This window comes from Crassostrea angulata, chromosome 5, assembly GCF_025612915.1.
Source record: "Crassostrea angulata isolate pt1a10 chromosome 5, ASM2561291v2, whole genome shotgun sequence".
NCBI classification, from domain to species: Eukaryota; Metazoa; Mollusca; class Bivalvia; order Ostreida; family Ostreidae; genus Magallana; species Magallana angulata.
Window position 1 is genome coordinate 637,658 of NC_069115.1, and position 19,873 is coordinate 657,530.

Genomic DNA, 19,873 nt, shown 5'->3' on the forward strand with positions numbered 1-19,873 from the left:
CATGGGCCTCTTGTTTTAGAAGTGCGATATATCTGTGCAAAGCTTATTATGACTGTCGTCCTTAAATGCGTGATAGAATGAAACTATTCCTATAAAAATAGATTGGATAGAGAATCAAAAATAAAACGTTTTTCATCTGATCAAGAAGTGGAAAGACATTAACAGAGAACGTGTCAAAGGGGGGGAGGGGGGATTGCTTGTATTTTGAAATTTATTTATAGATACAAATAAATTAATTTTAATCTGAAAAATGCAATACCATGTTGCCTTTTGTCAATACTATATCATGTTCACCCTATATGAGAAAGAGTCCGCTGAAAAGTACAGACAAATGAATCAAGCCTCCCAAGACGAAAAAGTTGATTGGACTCGCATGACGCAACAATGGCCGGATACTCCAGAACGAGGTAAGATTGTTGATGTTAGATGAATTTCTATATCAAATCTATCAATTTAGGGGGATTAAAATCTGTCATTTTATTAGAACCTTTTTCATTTTAAAAGACACTGAAAGTCCTAGCTTGTGTATACGGTTTGCAGATATAGAGGCAAGGTTTTTCCATACCTGAATCCCCTTTTTAAAAAATATTTGAAATGCTACAGAAAATTTAAGCTAAAATGTATAATTAAAACAATCCTCAAATCGCCCCTATAAATATCAAACAAAGGCATTTCAAAACAATCAAAATGAAACATTTTAACGACCTCTACGTTTATTTCTATTTAGATGTAGTAAGGCATTCTCTAAATTATCGACATTGCAAGGTAACAATGATACATTGGTGTGTCAGTGGTTGGTACCTCAACGCGTTAGCATATATATCATCCAAACTTAGTTAGAATGTTTACATTTACAAAACTATTACAGATTGTAGCAATCTACTTCATGGAAAGCTCATATTAAAACAAATCAATAGTAAAATTTTTATATATATTCTGATTATTATTCTGTTAGTGAAAAAATCTTGAGAATGTTATACTTTTTTGATGGTTCAGAACAGAAATTGTCACAAAAAGTCATAATTCCAGAATAAGGGGTAGGGGTAATTCTTTATGTAGTATCTCTTTTGAATGCTAAGAAAATGGCCATGAAATTTATTAATTATAAAGCAAATGCTAAGGTTGTTACATGAAATTTTATATAAAAAAAAATAAGAACTGCTTGTGTGACAAAACTCTAAAATTTGAAATGTTAATTTTAGCAATATTTTGATAATTTTAGGATATTTCTATGTAAAAAGCCAATGATGAAAATGATTTTGAAATTTGTTTCCGATCTTAAAGTTTATGATTGCATAAATTAGCCAACAAATTTCATCGAATTACATAACAATTGGAAACAAGAGACCAATAGGCCTAAACGGTAACCTGAGTAGCTGATATGTTATACTATAGCCCATAAACAAACTTTTCAAGGAATCTCATACAGATATATGCATTTAATTAACGAGGCCGAGTACAGTTCGAGTATGCACGCTTTCGCATTGTGACCTCATCATTTTGCTTGGTTGACGCCATGACGTAATAGTTTATACTGCAGATAATTAGCAAAATTTGTTGAAATAGCTCGTTTGAGGCGTAAAATGGATATTATGTTGTAGAATAAACATAAATGTCTTGAAGTATAAGCTATATTTAGGTTCGGGTCGAAAACGTGAAAAGGGTTCAGTTTATTTGACAATTTAATGCCTTATAACAATACATTTGATAAGTAAAACAGAAAAAGGACAGAAGTTAAAAAAAATGAAAATATGTGCAATAGTGATACATTTCAAGCAAAAACCCACAGTGTCCTATGTTAAAAATTTACAAACTTTGAGATGACCCCCTGTAAATACAAACGGTGTGGTAAATATTCTATTTTTGTATCTTAAAATAATAATTATAACAGTAAAATTCATGAAAAAATTTTCATTAAAAAATCTAGGACAGAACAGATTACACCTTGTCTCAAAAGGTTTCAATCTTGAATAGAAAAATTATAAAGGACTATGTGCAGTATGGTCAAATATCTGCCCCCGGTTTCAACCAATTTTTAAATAGTATCGTATAAAAATAAAATCTTCACAAATCATTGTATGGAGGATGCCTATAACTTTAATCTTGATTTTAGTCATCATTGCTCATTCACTGTTTATCTAAGACGTCACCTAAATGACCTTATTCCCGCAAATTTGCAAACAAATGAAAATATTCTCATTTTTGCTCTATTTTTTACATTCGGAAGTATAGAGCGCAGGTCTGCTCAAGTGCAAATTTAATTTATTTTTTTTTTCTTCGGATAGTTATACACATTATACTAAAAAAATGGTACTTAAGCAAGCCTGCGCTCGATGTTTTCCAGTCGAAAAACCATCGGAAAACACCCATATTTTGCTACAGAACATTAATTTATCAAAATAATGCAATATCCATGACGTCATTTCTACATTATGACGTCACTATGGTGATAACGTTTTACATCTTTATTTCCAATATGATTTTAACTATCTTTAACCTTAGTTTTAAAGCTCTTTCTAAAACTTTGATTTTGGGGGCAAAAAATGCATAAAACCGCACATAGTCCTTTATAATAACAACTGCCTTTCTGCCTGAAATGTTTAAAAAAGGACTATTAAACCTATAATTCATCATAACCATGCATTTAGTTTATAAAAAATAAATATCTGGGAGCAGAGAAGAAGTTTTTATTAAGATTTAATACATTTTTACTTTATGGCCAAATTGGCCCCAACCTATAGCCTGAACCCCTGACCCAGGGGCCATGAGTTTTATAATTTTGGTAGAGGGGTTCATTGACATCTTAATCATGCTTTTAATTTTTACCAAAAATATATAAGAGTCGAGAAGATTTTCTAAGATATAATACATTTTTACTATATGGCCACATTTTTTATATAATATAATATTAATTTTCATTTATATCCATTAAATAATAAAATTGAAATTGATAAAAAAAAAATCATAATGCCAAAAAAGAGGAGAATTCCTATTAAAATATCTCCCTTGCAATGTTAGAGAAAAGTAATGAAAATGATATATGCTGTAGAGGACATTTTAACGTTGATTTGTTTTAAAAAGAATCGTTAACAAATACAATTTAAAGTAGAAAAATCTTACTTTCGTGTATGTTTACTTGTACGTGTGATAAAAAAGGAAAACTTAGATGGTACTAAATAACCTATCAAGAATGATAAGAGGTATTTCACCAAACGTCAAAAAAGTGCTACCAGTCGCGAGAAATAAAGTTTTTGCACATATATTTTATGTATACACATAATCTCATCAGTGATGAATGCAATAGTAAGAAATGATATGGCTTGATTGCAATAAAAATCGTTTTTTTCCAATTCCATCAAGCAACCGGGAGAGGTCGAGGATGGTCCACACAAATGTACACGCCAATGAACCAAGCCTCTCAGTCCGAGGATGTTGGTGGGAACCACATGTCGGAGGCAGTGAAGCATCTTTTAGGAATAGGTAAGAAAATGTTGCTGGACGATAATTTTCTAATTCATTATGTCAGTAACTTTTTAGACATTTTTAATCTACTTTTTAACCATTTATATATTCCAATACTGCTGATTTCAGACGAAAAAGTGGCAATTGTTAAACCTTTAAGAAAGCCAATTTAAGGATTTTGCGGACAAAATACGATTTTAATACTTTGTTTTAACCATATGTCATTTATACCAACTCTAGTTTATTTGTGAAGTTTCAAGAAAATCGTCCATTTGTTTCTTTATAGTGACCATCTCAAAATAGAGGAAAATTTACTGTAGGAAAATACAGGAAACTGTCATTTTTTGAACTTCGAAGCAGATTAGAAAAAAATGCTATAATAGTTTTTTCCCCCAAACTGCCATACATGTATATAATTAGTAATATCATTACCTACCTTATATGTAAAACACACTAATAAATACTGTCTGACTTTTTGTGAGGAACATTTCAAAATAATTAAATGCACTAAATTTTGCTATATATTTAGAACATTACAATTACAAATGAAGATTACTTAAAAAATAAGGAATATGTTTTTGAAGAAAGCATCATTCTGTGTATAAAATTTCAACGCCGTACAATTTTTACTTTTTCTTTAAAGTTTCAATTTATTAAACGTCTTAAATTTGCAATGGCGATTTTCTTCTACCGCAAAACGGAACAACTGTTATAGTTATAAAATTTCAAAAATTAGATATTTTTATCTGCATTTAGTTTTAGTGTTTAAGTGTTCAATTTTATATTTGATATCGAAAAAAAAAAATAATATCATAAGAAGTATAAATCTACTGTATTATACTAGAATGCGCAAAAACATGCGCAATGAAAAATAAAGTCGGCCTCCATAACTAATAGCTCGTTTGAAGTGATGGTACCCGGTTACATACTACATGAAAATAAGTTAATACTTAGCTAGTATTCTGAATATATACAACACTTAAAATGGCAATTGACTCTAGCAATTACAATTGTCAAATTTTCGGGACAATCAGTTTCTTCTTCAGGGCACAAAACATACATTTTATTGACTATAAGCACAGAAAACCAAAATTGTTTTTCGTTGTTTAGATAATGCTTTTCTTTGCAGATACGATTTATTATTTTTACCCATAGAAAAACACGTTTTGAAAGTTGTTCCGATGAATATTTAGTTACAAACAGTATAACCTTTAAAAATGCATTACTAGTTTTATTATTATAAATATCATATAAATATCAATTAATCAAGGAAACGTTCGTTATGCTGTCACTCAAATGCCGTCACCCATGAACCAACAAGCACTAATGAACCAAGCCTCTCAGTCCGAGGATGTTGGTGGGAACCACATGTCGGAGGCAGTGAAGCATCTTTTAGGAATAGGTAAGAATGTTGCTGGACGATAATTTTCTAATTCATTATGTCAGTAACTTTTTAGACATTTTTAATCTACTTTTGAACCATATGAATATTCCAATACTGCTGATTTCAGACAAAAAAGTGGCAATTGTTAAACCTTTAAGAAAGCCAAATTTAGGGTTTTACGGAAAAACTACGATAGCTATACTTTGTTTTAACCATATGTCATTTATACCAACTCTAGTTTATTTGTGAAGTTTCAAGAAAATCGTCCATTTGTTTCTATATAGTGACCATCTCAAAATAGAGGAACATTTACTATAGGAAAATACAGGAAACTGTCATTTTCTGAACTTCGAAGCAGATTAGAAAAAATGCTATAATAGTTTTTTCCCCCAAACTGCCATACATGTATATAATTAGTAATATTATTACCTACCTTATATGTAAAACACACTAATAAATACTGTCTGACTTTTTGTGAGGAACATTTCAAAATAAATAAATGCACTAAATTTTGCTATATATTTGGAACATTGCGAATGAAGATTACTAAAAAATAAAGAATATGTTTTCGAAGAAAGCATCATTCTATGTATAAAATTTCAACGCCATACAATTTTTACTTCTTTTTTAAGTTTCAATTTATTAAACGTCTTAAATTTGCAATGGCGATTCTCTTCTATCGCTAAACGGAACAACTGTTATAGTTATAAAATTTCAAAAATTAGATATTTTTATCTGCATTTAGTTTTAGTGTTTAAGTGTTCAATTTTATATTTGATATCGAAAAAAAAAATAATATCATAAGAAGTATAAATCTACTGTATTATACTAGAATGCACAAAAACATGCGCAATGAAAAATAAAGTCGGCCTCCATAACTAATAGCTCGTTTGAAGTGATGGTACCCGGTTACATACTACATGAAAATAAGTTAATACTTAGCTAGTATTCTGAATATATACAACACTTAAAATGGCAATTGACTCTAGCAATTACAATTGTCAGATTTTCGGGACAATCAGTTTCTTCTTCAGGGCACAAAACATACATTTTATTGACTATAAGCACAGAAAACCAAAATTGTTTTTCGTTGTTTAGATAATGCTTTTCTTTGCAGATACGATTTATTATTTTTACCCATAGAAAAACACGTTTTGAAAGTTGTTCGGGTGAATATTTAGTTACCACAGTATAACCTTTAAAAATGCATTACAAGTTTTATTATAAATATCATATAAATATCAATTAATCAAGGAAACGTTCGTTATGCTGTCACTCAAATGCCGTCACCCATGAACCAACAAGCACTAATGAACCAAGCCTCTCAGTCCGAGGATGTTAGTGGGAACCACAAGTCGGAGGCAGTGAAGCATGTTATAAGAATAGGTATGAATGTTGCTGGACGATAATTTTCTAATTCATTATGTCAGTAACTTTTTAGACATTTTTAATCTACTTTTGAACCATATGAATATTCCAATACTGCTGATTTCAGACAAAAAAGTGGCAATTGTTAAACCTTTAAGAAAGCCAAATTTAGGGTTTTACGGAAAAACTACGATAGCTATACTTTGTTTTAACCATATTTCATTTATACCAACTCTAGTTTATTTGTGAAGTTTCAAAACAATCGTCTATTTGGTTCTTTATAGGGACCATCTCAAAATAGAGGTACATTAACTATAGGAAAATACAGGAAACTGTCATTTTCTGAACTTCGAAGCAGATTAGAAAAAATGCTATAATAGTTTTTTCCCTCAAACTGCCATACATGTATATAATTAGTAATATCATTACCTACCTTATATGTAACCTTTAAAAATGCATTACTAGTTTTATTTTTAAAATATCATATACATATCAATTAATCAAGGAAACGCTTGTTATCCTGTCACTCAAATGCCGTCACCCATGAACCAACAAGCACTAATGAACCAAGCCTCTCAGTCCGAGGATGTTAGTGGGAACCACAAGTCGGAGGCAGTGAAGCATGTTATAAGAATAGGTATGAATGTTGCTGGACGATAATTTTCTAATTCATTATGTCAGTAACTTTGTAGACATTTTTAGTCTACTTTTGAACCATATGAATATTCCAATACTGCTGATTTCAGACGAAAAAGTGGCAATTGTTAAACCTTTAAGAAAGCCAATTTAAGGATTTTGCGGAAAAATACGATTTCAATACTTTGTTTTAACCATATTTCATTTATACCAACTCTAGTTTATTTGTGAAGTTTCAAGAAAATCGTCTATTTGGTTCTTTATAGGGACCATCTCAAAATAGAGGTACATTAACTATAGGAAAATACAGGAAACTGTCATTTTCTGAACTTCGAAGCAGATTAGAAAAAATGCTATAATAGTTTTTTCCCTCAAACTGCCATACATGTATATAATTAGTAATATCATTACCTACCTTATATGTAACCTTTAAAAATGCATTACTAGTTTTATTTTTAAAATATCATATACATATCAATTAATCAAGGAAACGCTTGTTATCCTGTCACTCAAATGCAATCACCCATGGACCAACAAACAGAAGCAGAAGTCAATCGGCTTCTCTATTCGATATTTATGTTGGAGCAATCATATGTTAAAGCACGTAAGATATTTTCTTATTTATCTTTATTTAATCAATGATAATTTTGTATTTACAAGTACTGTCATATTAAGTTAAAAACGAGCTGGTAACGCATTTGATAAATAAACCTTCTCTGTAAAGTCGAAAAACGATCCTTTATTAAAAGAATTTGTGGGTTTAAGGGGCTGTTGTTTTACCTAAAAAAAATACTCAATGTTCTGTTGAATACTGAGCTGGCCCATTAAAATCTACACTTTAGAGTAATTTCTTACCCATTGAAGAGCAATTACAATTGAAGAATATTGATCACGTATTGTAAAAAACACTAACTGTACTGACTGCATGTGATGTCCAAGGTTGTAGTCCCCTCTGATATCAAGGAGAAAAACTATATTTTATAAACTTTACAAAATTGGCTTAAAACGGTTTTTTAATATGACTATATACCTTCTTAAATTTATGTTACTTTATAAATAGAAGGTCTTCAAATGTCCGTTAGCGTAACTTTTCAACGTAAATGAGGTTATAAAATTATTAGCTCGAAATGATAATCTGTGGCAGAAAAATGACCCAACTTGTCAGAAAAAAACATTAATGTACATCAGAAAAACTGTCTACCTTAATTTTTAACTTCACCATCATCATTCTATGATCATTCTATGATTACTTTTCGTGGTTATTATATTGACGTTGAGCATGTGTTTCAAATATTGATTGACTAAGATTAATTATGATATTAAGGAAACTGAATTTCATGTCACATATTTCAAAATAACATTTATTTTCTATATGTTAATTATTGATATTTGTTGTATTTTTAACAGGTAATAAACACGCCAACTGTGAAGAGGTGCAAAGTAAATTAGATGAATTGTATAAACTCGAAAATTATTTAAAAAATATAAAAGGTATCTCACCATCAGTTTGTCAAATTCAATTTTAAATAGTTATGGGGTTGGCAATGGGTTTTAAGTTGAAATAAATTACATTATAAAACTTTTTATGTGGTACAAAAACAGTCCTTATTTCTAATGGATAAATTTAGTTACTTTCTGACGCTTTGTCAACATCAAAAACAGTGCACCGACACCAACAAATGCAGTTAATGTATTGCAACTGCTATAAAGTTGTACGAGATACACAAGGAAAGTATCAATAAATTTTCACACAGAGAGAGCGAGAGAGAGAGAGAGAGAGAGAACGAGAACCTACCCTTTATTCTCGATTTTACACGTATAACTATCTCTTTCACCCTAATTTTATCTAAATCATACACAGCAAGTGTTTAAAAGCCAATAAGTCAATGAGTCATTACTTATTTTTTTGTGTTATTATCATTTTCCTGAATTGATATTCTTCTATAAAAGGAGACACGGTTTGTCGCTATATTAGAATTGCACGATGTTTATCTTACCTTTGACCTCCAGATTATTATTAAATGGCCCTTTCCATCGTTGCAATGATAAGGTTTTATTAATTCTAATCCGCTAAGAGTTAAATTAATTTTGAAAAAATTAGAACGAATGTTTAATCTCACGGAGTCGAATGCCGATTTTTTGGGTGTTTTTATATTGTTATTTGTCTTTTTTTTGAAAAAGGTGCCGACCCCCAAGGCCTTTACGAAGTGAAGAATAGATTGAAAAAAATATTGGAGCATGCTAAAAAAATATCAGAAGGTATCTCTTATTAAAACTATATAAAATTTTAAGCAGCTCTAGCATTTGTAGATATCGTCTGTTTATGTTTGATAGAGGTATGCCGAAAGCCTATGTTTATCTATGGATAAAAGAGAAATAATCTTCAAAAAGAATTTAATATCATGGTACCATTTGTCAATAAGTAATGTTTACTAATGTCATCAAACAGCAGACGAAAAAAGTAATGTGTCTGCTCGAATATACACTCCGATGCAACAAGCCTCCCAAGCCGAAGGAGTTGATTGGAACCGCATGACGCAAATAGCACAGAGGGCGTCAGAATCGGGTAAAATAGATTCCAATATAAATTTCTCAATGTTTTGGATCAATGTTCAATTTCACATTTCAAAACAGATATTTAAGCAAATACTAAATAAACAGATTTTCAACTATAAGCGGCTTTATTTAAACTGTCACGCGTGATTTGAAAAACTAGACAATATAAAGAGGACAAGAGTTTTTTAGGGGATGCAGACTCTGTAAATGAACAAACAAATATTAACTAAAGTTTAAAAACCAACAAGATATTAATGAAAAAATAAAAATGGATATGGAGTTGTTTTTAGTTACTGATAAACTAGTTAATAAACCAAGATTATCAACAGTCTTGGTTGAAATTTTTTTTTCGTAGGTTATACAACGACCTTGTCAGCAAATACAATTTTCCGCTAGATCAAATACTGACTTACGTTTTCCATACTTTTTGTTTGGAAATTATTTTTCTCTAAATTGTCGGATTTCTTTCCTTTTCCCGATTCCGATTAAGAGCACACAGCAAATGTGACCGGTCCCTCTTCTATGACACCTGATCCAAATCCTATTTTTTGCAGAGGTCCGTGTTTGCTCTGCACCTGTTTTGAATTTTTCGTTTGGACTTTTGATTTTGAACATTGTTCGTAATTACCGCATTGCATTTAAATTTTTGATTTTTTAAATTCAAAAGTGCACATTTTTCACCTTTTTGACATAATCCACCTTAATTAATTATATCATTAAAAAAAATCACGGTTATTTTATTAAATGGATGCAAATAACAAATACATGTACCGATTTAAAACGTCATTTAGCTTTAATTCTATTGCATTTTTTTGTTATTTGTACATGTATACATGCTGACCCGGATGACAAATTATTAAATTATATCATAAATACATTTTTTCTATTGAAAACTGTTTTAAACTAGTGGTGTTTGGTGTCCAAGCAGCGTAGTTGACAATGTACTCGCTTCTAACCGCTGCATGCGACCCAAGTTTGATCCTCATGATCGACAGTGGTTGTATGTGATAGGGTATGGCGGATACGTTGGTTCTCTCCCGGTACTCCGGCTTCCTCCCACACCAATGACACCCTTGTGCTAACACCCGTGCCAAAAATTTATTATGTCATTGAAATGCTTATGGCGAAAAGGGTTGATCAAAGGCAAAAAATCATGGATAGATATTTTTGAAGCTATTAATGGTGTTCAAATTGTTCACAAATTACTTAAAATAAAAAAAAAATAAAGTGGGTATGAGAACACTATTCATAAAAAGCCGGTATGGAAAGGTGTCAAAATAATCAGTGATTTTTTGACGTGAATGGAAATCATTTACCCTGTGATATTTATCAACATATATTAGATATGAATATCTGTACTATGCATTATAACAGTGTAGTAAATGGCATCTCAAAATGACTCAAATGTTTTCTTACAAAAAAAATCATACACTAAATATACTTATATATAATAAATCTTTGTTGTTGCATAATAAATGTACTAATGAAGTGTATAAACATAAACTCCAGTAACGTAATTCCATTACTAAGTGGGAATCAAAGTTTGTTCAATATGAAGCCGAAATATGTGTTAATAATGCTCTTAATGTATGATTTAAGACAACCAAAGGCAGTTAGCTATAATAGTTACAACTTAGATTACTTTATAGAAATCAACCTGTAAATTATTACTTAAAAATAAATAACGTGGTGTCCTCTGACTGTTGCTTATTTTGTAAACATGAAGTTGAGACACTTCAGCAAGTTTTCATAAATTGTGAAAAAGTATCCACAATATTGGGCAACTTGAGCTTGCATATTTACCTTGCTACTTCCTCAAGAATTGGTTTTAAAGGGGTGTGGTAATGATTTTCAAATTGATAAAAAAAATTTCGATTTAAATGTTCACAATGCTTTAGGAAGGTAATTTTGATAGGTAACCAAAATTTGAGAGTCATTTTTTTGAGTTATAAGCCACTTACAGAGCTGACAATTCTTTGCTATCACAGGACGAAAAACCATCTTTAAGCAAGTCCTTAAAGGTGGCTTAAAGGTGACTTAAGAGAGCTTAAAGGCTATACAACCTTTAAGCCGCCTTTAAGTCACCTTTAAGCAAGTGCTTATAGGTCCTTAATGTCCAAACTTCTTTAAGCCACCTTTAAGCCACCTTTAAGCATCTTTAAGTGGCATTTACGCTCTCTTTACACTGCCTTTACACTGTCTTTAAGTGGCCTTTAAGTCAATATTGATCAAGCTGAACAATAAAAAACATATATTAAATGCAAAAGCTCTTTTATAGAGATGGGAGGGGGTCATCCGAGTGATAATATAATTTCCAAGGAAGGGGGGGGGGTGTTCCAGGCGGTTTTAATCGTCGCTCCATTAAACACAGATCGCTATCATCAGCACCGCTCCGATGGACACAGATTGCCGTTATAAAATTCTTTATAATTTTTTGGGGGTTTCAAAATTATTGTAGGGATGAGCGCAGTCTCTGTATCTTAATATGTGCATAAAACTAATTAAAGTATGTTTGTTTCCTATTATAAATTAATCGGTGAAAAAAATCTCTCTCTCTTTCTCTTTCTCTCTCTCTCTCTCTCTCTCTCTCTCTCTCAGTTCATCCGGTTATTAAACAAAATAAAGATAATGAACCAAAAATGCATGATTTAATTTGTTAATCGGTTTAAGGTTTGTATTTTTTTTTTCATTTTTCATTATTTCTAACTCTAGATCTGCTAGATACATGTTAAAGATGAAAAGACTCTCAACTGCCTTTGTTATATCGGGCAGGATATTACCGCTTTGTTTGTCTAGACATAGTTTTGTTCGTTTGTGTATATCTAATTAGAGTCTATTGTTTGTCCAACTTAAGAAAACCCCTGGAACTAACACAGAATATACAAGATATACACAACAGTTGTGTCGTGTGCCCAGGTGCATGTTTGTGTATATCTAATTAAAGTCTATTGTTTGTCCAACTTAAGAAAACCCCTGGAACTAACACAGAATATACAAGATATACACAACAGGTGTGTCGTGTGCCCAGGTGCACGTCAGGGTTTCTAAAGGCGTTGAATCTTAGTATGTACGAGTATACGATAAGTCTTATGAATAAAAGTTAATTTACATTTGTAATTTATTTTCAAAGTATTATTTCCTAGCTCTGGGTTTCAAAGATGTTACGTCTACAAATTAACGATACATGTATGTAAGAGTAAAATCTTGAGGCTAATTAATTAATGTACCGGTGATCATAAATAGAGGTTGATTATTTAAATATATGTATAAGGGTAAATATGTAAAATATACCCGGCCTGGCACATCATACAATTGTATGTACAAGTCATTTGCAATTGCCATATGCAGTAGATACGTCACCGGTAATTGGTAATTTTGTTTGTTATAGAATTGATAGTTTATAAATCATGTACATACAATTACATGTAAATATTTAAACATATTGGAACGGCGCCGCGATCATGAAAACCGGGAAATTCCGGGAAATTGAACAAATACCCTAATAGTATCAATGCATTTAATAAATGAAATGATTTCATTTTCTTTCTTACATTTTTATAGCTATAAATAAGATGAACGTATATCTACTCGGTTTAAATTTATTAACTACATGTAAGAAAGCCTAATATAGTGAACCTAACGGTTTCCATTTAGGTATAATATATTTTTGTTCACTGAAGACCAAGTTCCGTATTTCATTCTTAATACATGCATGCATGTAATTTATAAATTAGATATAATTGATTGTTACAAACAGAATGGTTTGTCAAAATCTTTTCAAGTAAACACATTCAATACAGTGATTCAATATCCACTGATGTATAGGATATAAAAACGATCATATATATGTAAGTTGCCGTGGCGCAGAGGATTTGTGGTGATGCTAGTAAACTAAGGGTCCTGGGTTCAACTCTCGCCATGGCCGGTTTTTTTTTTGTTTTTTTTTTTCATTTTTCTTTCTAGAAGAAAAGCCGTTTTAATACCTTTTCTTTCATAAAGTTAATACATTTTGTTGGAAATTAAGCACAATATTGAATTAAATTTTTTTTAATGGCTTAAAGGTGGCTTAAAGGTAGCTTAAAGGTGGCTTAAAGGTGGCTTAAAGAAGTTTGGACATTAAGGACCTATAAGTTGTCCTTAAAGGTGGCTTAAAGGTGGCTTAAAGATAGTCTTTAAGCTGCCTTTAAGCCATCTTTACGCTTTCTTTAAGCCACCTTTAAGCAATACATATAGCTTAAAGGTAGCTTAAAGTTGGCTTAAAGATCGTCTTTAAGCTACCTTTAAACACCTTTAAGCTATCTTTACGGAGGACTTAAAGATGGTCATTCATCCTGTGTATGTAAACAAAGCTTTTGTTAACATTTGAATGTTTAAGTGAAAATTCCAGTTTTAGATCTCAAATGAATATGTTAATCGTTAGGAACTGTTAATTTATGCTTAAAATGAATAAGAAGATAGACATATCATCTTTAAACATTTTTTTACAGGTATATTGAACCTATGTCAACAAAAACAGGTCACGAGCCTTGTTTACATGACGAAGAATTGTGGGTCCTGTATCTTGCTTAAAACTCATCGACTGACAGCAAAACTTCATTTGATCATTAGAAATGCATTGCTAAAGCATTACAAATAATTAAAACAGAGGGAAAAAATTGACCAAAATCGTGACCATGCCCCTTTAATGTGGTTAATATCTTATTAGGTCAAGTTCCATTGTAGAAAAACAACAAAGTTATTAATTTAGTTATTCTATGTTCAAAGCAATATTTGTTTACTTGTTTAAAACAAGACAATCTACATTGCCTTTCTGGTCTTTTATCTTATTTATTCAACAAATACAAGGTCGAAAAATATATTGCTTGTAAGAATCGTCAAATGCATACATTTGTCATTACCTGGCTACCCTGGTTATTTATCTTTGACACCATCATTCACTCCTAGTCATGTTATTTGTCGTAATATACTTTTTATTTATAAATTTTTATTTAAGTTCTTTCATCTGTCTTTATATTTTCCTCTTTTATACTTACCTTGGGTTTTTTTGTTCTTTATTATTGTATTATTTCGTTTTGTTTAATTTTTTGTTTTGTTTTTATTTTTTGTTTTGCTTTGTTATTTTCTCAATTGAAGCAGCTTATTCCAATATAATTGAATGTAAGTGAGCGAGCATGTGTGAATGAAAGGATATTCTAAAAACACCTGTTGCATTTAGTTAATATGTTTCTTGGAAAACGAAATAAAAAAGAGATATCTATATAAATTGTAGAACTTGTTTGAATCGTTGTAAAATAAATAAAGTTTATTCAACCTTGTGGCTATCAGTTCTCAGTTATATTCAAGAAACATATTGTGATAACAATGACTTTGGTATCGTTAATTTTTCATCAGATAACTTAAGAAATAATCCTGGTGGCTCTATGTGGAGGTATATGGAGGACGATACGAGGCAATTTCCGAGTGAACAAGAGGAAATTACTTCACCTAATAGACGCCATAACTCACCATCTTCACCACCAATGCGTAGCGAAAGCAGAAGAGGTTCCTGGTCTACAAACTCTCGTAAGATAAAACACATGTTAATTAAATTGACTAATACGTTTAATTTAATGCATCACAGATAAAAAAGAGATTTAAAAACAATTTTTAAAAAAGCAAATGGTGAAATGATAAGAATCAAATTACAAATGCCGATTACAAATGTTTTAAATCGGCTCAGAATTGACTCAATCCCAACTCTTGTAGTATTTTTATCAGACCTATCAATGCTGACCGGATAAACCTGTGAATTATATTAAAAATCAGGCATTGCATTTTGTAAGCTGTTTAAATCAGTTATCATCAGTTTTAACTATTATTCCAAAAATATACTGCGGTATCATTGACTTTGGTGATGTTTGTGTTTCTGTCAGGTAACAGAACTTAGTCGTGATGCCCTTGGTACATGTATGGGCCATTCATTTAATGATTAACTATATCAAATGCCCTCAAGTAATTTTCCTTAAAACTCATTCTTTGCACCGCCATTTCGTTACAAAAACAGTTGGTCTTCCCATTCTAGAAAGATGAAATAAATTTCACCGTCAGGTATTAATTCACAATTAACTTTTAGAGATGTGTCGAAAGAGTCGCCATAGTTCACTCATTCACTGTAAAACAGCGGTCTCCAAAAAACTCTCCCATAAAAATGGAAATTGCTACCCATAAATACAGGAGCCAGAAATAATTCAGCATCCAAGAACACTCCTTATCTGTCAGCTATTGACCTTCCGCAGGGATAGAAAATTTAGCAGCAAAAACAAGGCGAAAAAGACACCATATAAAAAATTAACAAAAGAAAATCATATATACTACCGGAAAACTATTCAAATGTGTGTTGTTAAAAACGAACCAAAATGAGTTTTTAAATACCTGATGTATTTCTAAAGACAAGCCCCCGATAGCACAATACGGGATGACGACCACGTCTATCGGCTGGATTTCCCGGGTTCTTTCCCATGCATGTTTTTACTTGACTATTTTAAAGTATAAACAAGGGGCTTCCCACTGGATTGATATGTAACCATGGAAACCAACGGCTGAAGTTTTAAAATAAGGGGCTCCCCAAAGGTTTGTTATGTATATAACAGAAGGGTGAACCAAAAGAAATTAAAAACAACACAACGAATTTCAGTTTGTTACATAAATCAAAAACTAAACATTACGATGAATTATAAATAACTGCTTAAAAACCATTTCGATATTTCATGTTTAGTTGTGTAATTAAACCCAGTGATCAGGGGTGTTCAATTACATTGTTTTACCGGACATGTGAGCCATTTTCGACTCAAGTGCAGATAATTGTCTGATTAATGGTTATGGTTTCTTCATTAACAATGCAATTTAAAATTGATAGTTAATAAGGTATAGTTGCCACGCAAATTTACTTCTTGTTTTCATCTGCTGAAAATATTATAGTGTGTGAAGCCAGGATTGAACATCAAATCTACTACCTTGAAAAATCTACTACCTTGAAAAATCTACTACCTTGAAAAACTTTTTTGCTAAAATTAAACTGAAAAAATTTGCATGGAGGGAAATAAATTCAAAAAATATTATAAATCGACCAAAATTAATGGTATACGGGGTAGGCCAAAACCCACGCTATACTATGCAAGATATACATTAGTCTACAAATTCATTTCATGAATTTCTTTTTTTAGAGAGAGAGAGAGAGAGAGAGAGAGAAAGAGAGAAAGAGAGAAAGAGAGAGAGAATGCGACACCACACGTGGTTAAGTATAATAAAGTTAATTCTGCGGGGTAAATAGTTAACACTAAAAAATCAGTTGAAAAGGGAAATTAAATATTAAGCAAAACGTATCAATGATGTTTGATTAATGTGTATTAACATGTAATTTTTTGTGCATTATTTATGACAATTATACATGTATGTCGTTAATATCTTAAGCTTATCAAGAGGAAACTCGCCAGGTTCAGGCTCAAATGCAGTTACCTATGGTGCAAAGAGTCTTGAATACAGGTGTTAACCCAAACCGTGTGAGAAATGTCATAGAGAGAAGGCTAAGAGAAACAGGTATGAATGTTGCTTTTAGCATAACAAATATCATTTTTTTAAAATAGTTTATACAATTTACAAAGCTAAAAATGATTTAGGTAACCTTTGTCTTATAGGTATAACTATTACATGATGAGTAAACAAAAAACGAAGAAAAACATTCAAAATTAAAATATGTCTTTTTAATAATATCAATCACCAACAGTACAGTTTTGATCCCTTTAATCTAATTCATTGAAATTGCAATTCTGTTTACTTCCATCTGATAAAATAACTTTCATGTTGTTTAGTTAATCAAATGTAGCAAGTTATCCAAAACGTATTCGATCAGTAATGGTAACAAACGACATACAGCCAACTTGTAATGTCTGTTTTTTTAACTGAGACGGTTTGTTTGAAAACATGCGTATTTACAAAAAACATATGGATCCAGTTTCTCACCTAAAATGCAGTGTCTAAACATGCGTTACATTCCCTCAATTTGTAACAATTGCAAATATAAGATTTTCATAAAAAGAACCAGTAAAGACACTTTCAAATAAAAAAAAGACAAAAAAGGATGTCTAATTGGACAAATAACAACCAAAACGGATACATATTTTTTAAAGAGTTATTTGGCAGCAATCTTATATTTTTTAGCTCACCTGAGCTGAGCTATTCTGATCAAATTTTGTCTGTCGTCCGTCTGTCTGTTCGTCTGTTTGTCCGTCTGTCTGTAAACTTTTCACATTTTCAACATCTTCTCAAGAACCAATGGGCAAATTTCAACCAAACGTGACACAAATCATCCTTAGCCTGAGGGGATTCAAAGTTGTGAAAATTTAGAACCACGCTTTTTTGTAAAGGGAGATAATTAGGATTTTAAGAAAATACGAACAAAAAAAACCCCAAGAAAGCTGTAACTTGAGTGGAAGCATTCTCAGGTAGTGTTATTTCAAACTTGTGAAAATCATGACCCCCTGGGGTAGGGTTAGGCCACAAATGGGAGTCAAAGTTTAACTAGGAATGTATAGAGTTAATCTTTAAAAACCTTCTTCTCAGAAACTAATCAGCCAGGAAAGCTGAAACTTGTGTGAAATCATCCTCATGTAGTATAAATTCAAAGTTGTGAAAATAATGACATCCCCGGGAGAAGGGTGGGGCCAATGGATTTGGGGGTCAAAGTTTTACAAAGGAGTATGTAGAGTTAATCTTTAATAATCTTCTTCTCAGAAACTAATCAGCAAGATGATTCTTTATAATTGTTAAGACTTTGGCCCCAGGACAATTCTTCGGCCTCCTAAGATGGTTTAGAGTTTGATCATGACCCCCGGGGGTAGGTTGGGGTCACAATGGGGAGATGGGTTGAAGTTTTACATTGGAATATGTACAGTTAATCTTTAAAAATCTTCTTTTCAAAAACTAATCAGCCAGGAAAGATAAAGCTTGTGTGGAAGCAGACTCTGGTAGTGTAGATTCAAAGTTGTGAAAAAATGACACCCCGGGGAGTACGGTGGGGCGACAATTGATTGGGGGGGGGGTCAAAGCTTTACATAGGAGTATGTAGAGTAAATCTTTAAAAATCTTCTTCTAAGAAACTAATCAGCAAGATGATTCTTTATAATTGTTAAGACTTTGGCCCCAGGACAATTCTTTGGCCTCTTAAGATGGTTTAGAGTTTGATGTAGGGTTATATCCCTCTTATAAATAATTGTTAAGGATTTTTTTGAGAACTGCAATACTAAACATGTGATATGACTATAAAATCATCCTGTTAGAAAAAGGACTAATGATTATACACATAAGAATATCCAGAGGGGGGGGGGGGATTTTATTTATACAGGATCTACATTTGATATTGTACATTGTCCAGATAGTTTGTATTATGACTCCATTATGCTGATTTTATCATACCTATTGTTCCTCAGGTGAGCGATGTGGCCCATGGGCCTATTGTTTAGGAAATCTTATAACTGTAATAAATTCTCTCCAGTTTGTATTTGAATATGATATTTAAAAACTAAAAGTAGGTTATCTTGCTTCACCGAGATTTATCATAATGCTATTTTAGGGCATTGGTAACGTTACTTGTTTCTTTACAATTACTTTGTAGATTCTGAACAAAATTATTCAAAAGAAGCATAGATCAATTCAGCTATCTTATTAAGAATAAATAAACCTTTCACTTCTGTAAAAAAAAAAATTAAAAAAGAACGTGTATATTGAAAAAAAAACAACCCAGTTTTTGTCTTTTTCTTTGATCTAGTGCATGAACATGGACTTATATGAAACTGAGAATGAAACTATTTCGTTATTTGAGACTATTTAAGATATGTACATATACCAAAGATTTTATTTAAAGCTTTATATTCTCTTCACAACAGAGAATAGTTATGGTTAGCTTGAAAGCGGAAGAGAAAAAAAGTGAAATTCAAAATTGTGTTTGTTACATAAACACGTAAATTCAAAGGCCTTTTTTTTTTTTGGTCATTTCAAATCATAATCAAAGTACTTAAGTACTGTCGGGAGTTGATTTTATTGATTATTATCAATTTTGAAATATACGATATGTTACGCCAATCTTTGTAATACGAATTCTCGAACTTTTCCGACAAGATTTTCAAAAAAATCCCATATGAATCATGTTGTGTAATATTCAAAGATAAAATTAATTTCATCAAACTGTGTATCAGCAATTTAAATGTTTCTGAAAATTGTACACGTCTGGATCCAAGCAATATTGAACTCTAGTCTCGTTCAACCAGACGCTCGGCTGTCTCCGTTAATCTCCGCCTACCAAGAGAGACTCTCTGCTTGTCGGAGATTTACGGAGACAGCCGAGCGTCTGGTTGAACGAGACTATATTGAACTGTAGCGTAGGAATACATGCAACTACAAAAAACAATTGAGTTGTTCGTACTATATAAAATC

At 31.5% G+C, this 19,873-nt stretch overlaps 1 protein-coding gene across 1 annotated transcript in view; it reads left to right on the forward strand.

The window, feature by feature from the left end:
- The first annotated feature begins 286 nt into the window (after nucleotides 1-286).
- The window catches only part of LOC128183600 (uncharacterized), a 28,281-nt gene continuing 8,694 nt past the window's right edge, over nucleotides 287-19,873 (forward strand). The window contains exons 1-11 of the mRNA XM_052852701.1: nucleotides 287-407; nucleotides 3,361-3,480; nucleotides 4,733-4,864; nucleotides 6,101-6,232; nucleotides 6,720-6,851; nucleotides 7,338-7,454; nucleotides 8,258-8,341; nucleotides 9,032-9,109; nucleotides 9,300-9,416; nucleotides 14,798-14,968; nucleotides 16,856-16,981. Of these exons, the coding sequence (XP_052708661.1) occupies nucleotides 287-407; nucleotides 3,361-3,480; nucleotides 4,733-4,864; nucleotides 6,101-6,232; nucleotides 6,720-6,851; nucleotides 7,338-7,454; nucleotides 8,258-8,341; nucleotides 9,032-9,109; nucleotides 9,300-9,416; nucleotides 14,798-14,968; nucleotides 16,856-16,981 (1,330 nt within the window). The remainder of the gene's footprint in view (nucleotides 408-3,360; nucleotides 3,481-4,732; nucleotides 4,865-6,100; nucleotides 6,233-6,719; nucleotides 6,852-7,337; nucleotides 7,455-8,257; nucleotides 8,342-9,031; nucleotides 9,110-9,299; nucleotides 9,417-14,797; nucleotides 14,969-16,855; nucleotides 16,982-19,873) is intronic.